General features: G+C 39.5%; 1 protein-coding gene across 1 annotated transcript in view; it reads right to left on the minus strand.

Annotated features, from left to right (window-relative positions):
• Positions 1-354: 354 nt before the first annotated feature.
• The window catches only part of lnx2b (ligand of numb-protein X 2b), a 19,731-nt gene continuing 17,261 nt past the window's right edge, over positions 355-2,824 (minus strand). The window contains exons 8-10 of the mRNA XM_005723208.1: positions 1,820-2,060; positions 1,562-1,720; positions 355-1,464 (exon numbers count right to left, since the gene is read on the minus strand). Coding sequence (XP_005723265.1) covers positions 1,329-1,464; positions 1,562-1,720; positions 1,820-2,060 — 536 coding nt within the window. The 3' untranslated portion in view covers positions 355-1,328. The remainder of the gene's footprint in view (positions 1,465-1,561; positions 1,721-1,819; positions 2,061-2,824) is intronic.

Raw genomic sequence — 2,824 nt, forward strand, 5'->3', positions numbered from 1 at the left:
GCAACTTTATCATTTGGAAAGAAACGGAAAGATGATATACATACACAAATTCAGTGAATACAGATTAGAAAGTTTTGATTAAAACTCAACGGTCGTCAAATAATCTATTAGCTTCTTTTAAATCAGCTTAAGAGTTTCACAACACAGGTCTAAGTTTCCTGTTTAGAGCTTACAGGAAATAAACCTGATCCAACCCCTAGCAACACAATGCTGACTAAACGCTCTACACATATTTGTTGAGTAAAGAAGCGTGATCTTTACTGTCATGATGTAGACTTCAAATATTTCTGACATTTTAAAATCCTTTAAAATTTGTTTTGTCCCAAAAAAAAAAAGAAAAAAAAATCTCACTGCTGATATTCTCCATGTAGATGCTAATTTTAAATTAAAAATGTCAATTTAAATCAACTTAAGACTTCACTTTCCTGAAATATTTGGTGTCAGCATATTGTTAACAATAACGAAATTCAACTATGTACATATGTTCATTATCACTTAACATCTAATACCATCCACAGGCTGTATACAAAGGATAGATGCAGCCGTTGTGTCGTAGTCCCGTTGTGCAGACTCGAGCTGAGGGGGATAGCGGTCACCATATTGGGTTTTTATAACTGGATGTGACGAGTGAGGTGAGGATCCGACTGAAAATCCACAGGACACTCCACATTCAGTCACTTGTCAGTCACAAGGCCGGTCTGCTCTAAAGCGTTCCCTGCTTTATCGTCCTGTTTCACTCCAAATAAGAAGATAATTTACAAGATGAACTATATGCTATATTCATTAAGGCATAAAACTAGCAACGGAGATCATAAACTCATAAGGAAAATGTTTATTGAGGTTATAGAAAAGGGGGCATCTTCCCATAGACTTCTGTACAACGGGATGTCTTTTTGCAACCAACGAAGTCGTCCCCTGCAGGTCATTAGAAAGAAGGCACTTCTGCATTAGTTTCACTTTGCAGACCCTAAAGCTACATTTTTATACACAGTCTAAGATGTAATCACTACCAAATAAAACATTAGGCAGATAAGCTAAAAATATACATACAACTTTAAAATGGGATCAGAAAGACACTCCAAAAAAACCGAATCCTTCCAGTTTGTCTTTAGCACAAAATTCATGGATTGTCATCATTGTTACATGACAATATCGCAAAAAACAGTCCACCTATGGAAAATCATCTATTGTACATGGGATGGTTTTGAAGAACACGCATCTTCGTGTATGACATGACCTCAAAAATCTCAACGGGCTACATGTGGAAGGGACAGTGAGATTCCCAGTAAAGAAAGAAAGGAGATCACAGAATGAGCACGTGAGGTTTGCTATACTAGACTTCCCGGCCAGGACACCACAGTCAGCGTGACTTTATTCTTCTGTAGTTTGAGCATTGGGATGAGAGAGGAGTTGTTCATTCCCACAGTTGTAGCTCCGTTCACCGCCACTATCTCATCACCACACCTGAGAAAGCCACAGGACATTTTCGTTATCAGGGTCGGTGCAAAAAAGATACAGGAGCGGATGATGTAACATGGGAGTCAAAATGTGGTTAACTTACTTGAGGCGTCCATCAAAGTGAGCCGGTGTTCCAGGCACAATGGTTTTGATGAAGAACGGCTGCTGCCCGTGGCTCTCCTCATAACCCCCAACGATGCTGAAGCCCCAGCTCTCGTTGTTGGTCTTCTGCAGGACGATGTCCCGGCACCAGTGCATGTGACTGAAGAAACGAGTCAGAGTCAGCTCTTTCACATAAAGCAAAAACAGCTCAAACAGCACTATGACCATGATATAAATGATTATACTGAGTTGGCTTTACCTTGGTAATCCCAGCCAGCGAGTCCACAGCGGGGTCCAGTTGAGGGTGTCATCCCGTGAGTCTTCTGCAATGTCGAGTTCGTCATCGTTAGCCTCGGTGTCCTCCTCTGACTCCTCAGACAGAGTCTGAATGACACGAAGCACCACCTGGGACTGAGCTGTCTGAGCCTTCAGCACAGAAACGGCCTCATTGTAGGTCAGCTGAGTCAAATCAACACCGTTGATGCTCAGCAGAACATCACCTGAAGAAATACAGATGATGTTAACAAGGACAAGGCCAGTTCAGTTAAAATTATTGTTTCTGTGTTTAAAGTGATTTTTTTTTAAAAACTCCAGATGTCAGTTCAACCACAGAAAAAGTGTGGGATGGATATAATATTTAAAGAGCAGCTCTTAAAGAAGAGTCAAGGCTCTATTTTAGGACATCCTCTCAGTTTTAATGGTCCTTTAGCAGCACACTGTATCCTGGAACAGAGGCAGGAAAAAAAAGAAAATTGCCCTTTTCCTGTACTTTTGTAGTGGATTTTCAAACAGAGCTGTCATTTCCAAAATCTTTACACTTATTTATTAAAATACATTGTAATTTTGTTTTCATTAAAGGCTTAATCGATTGAATTTATGTACAACTATCTCTACAAAAACTGGCTTACTAAATTATTAATCAGTGGACAGAAAAGATGTTCAATTTATTCTGTACAGTGTTGATGGCATCGATGGTCTTGGAGGTCCAGGAACAGCCAAAAAGGATCCCACATGACTGTAATCATGCATGCCCGTTTATGATGTGTTTAAAAATAGTTTTTTTATCCTTAAAGTTGCTGTGTAGCCTGTACAGATGACCCAGAGTTTAGGTTTATTAATCAAATGTAATTGACTCTTGTAGTTCTCTTTCAAACATAAATTTAACAAGTCTTACTTTGCACTTTAGTTTATAACCTCTGTTTTGTGCACTGTGTATGTGTGTGTGCACGCACACAAGTGCAACAGCATGTAAGTGAGACTATGA

This window comes from Pundamilia nyererei, unplaced genomic scaffold, assembly GCF_000239375.1.
Source record: "Pundamilia nyererei isolate P.nyererei 1_Seehausen unplaced genomic scaffold, PunNye1.0 scaffold00008, whole genome shotgun sequence".
In the NCBI taxonomy this organism is placed as follows: domain Eukaryota; kingdom Metazoa; phylum Chordata; class Actinopteri; order Cichliformes; family Cichlidae; genus Pundamilia; species Pundamilia nyererei.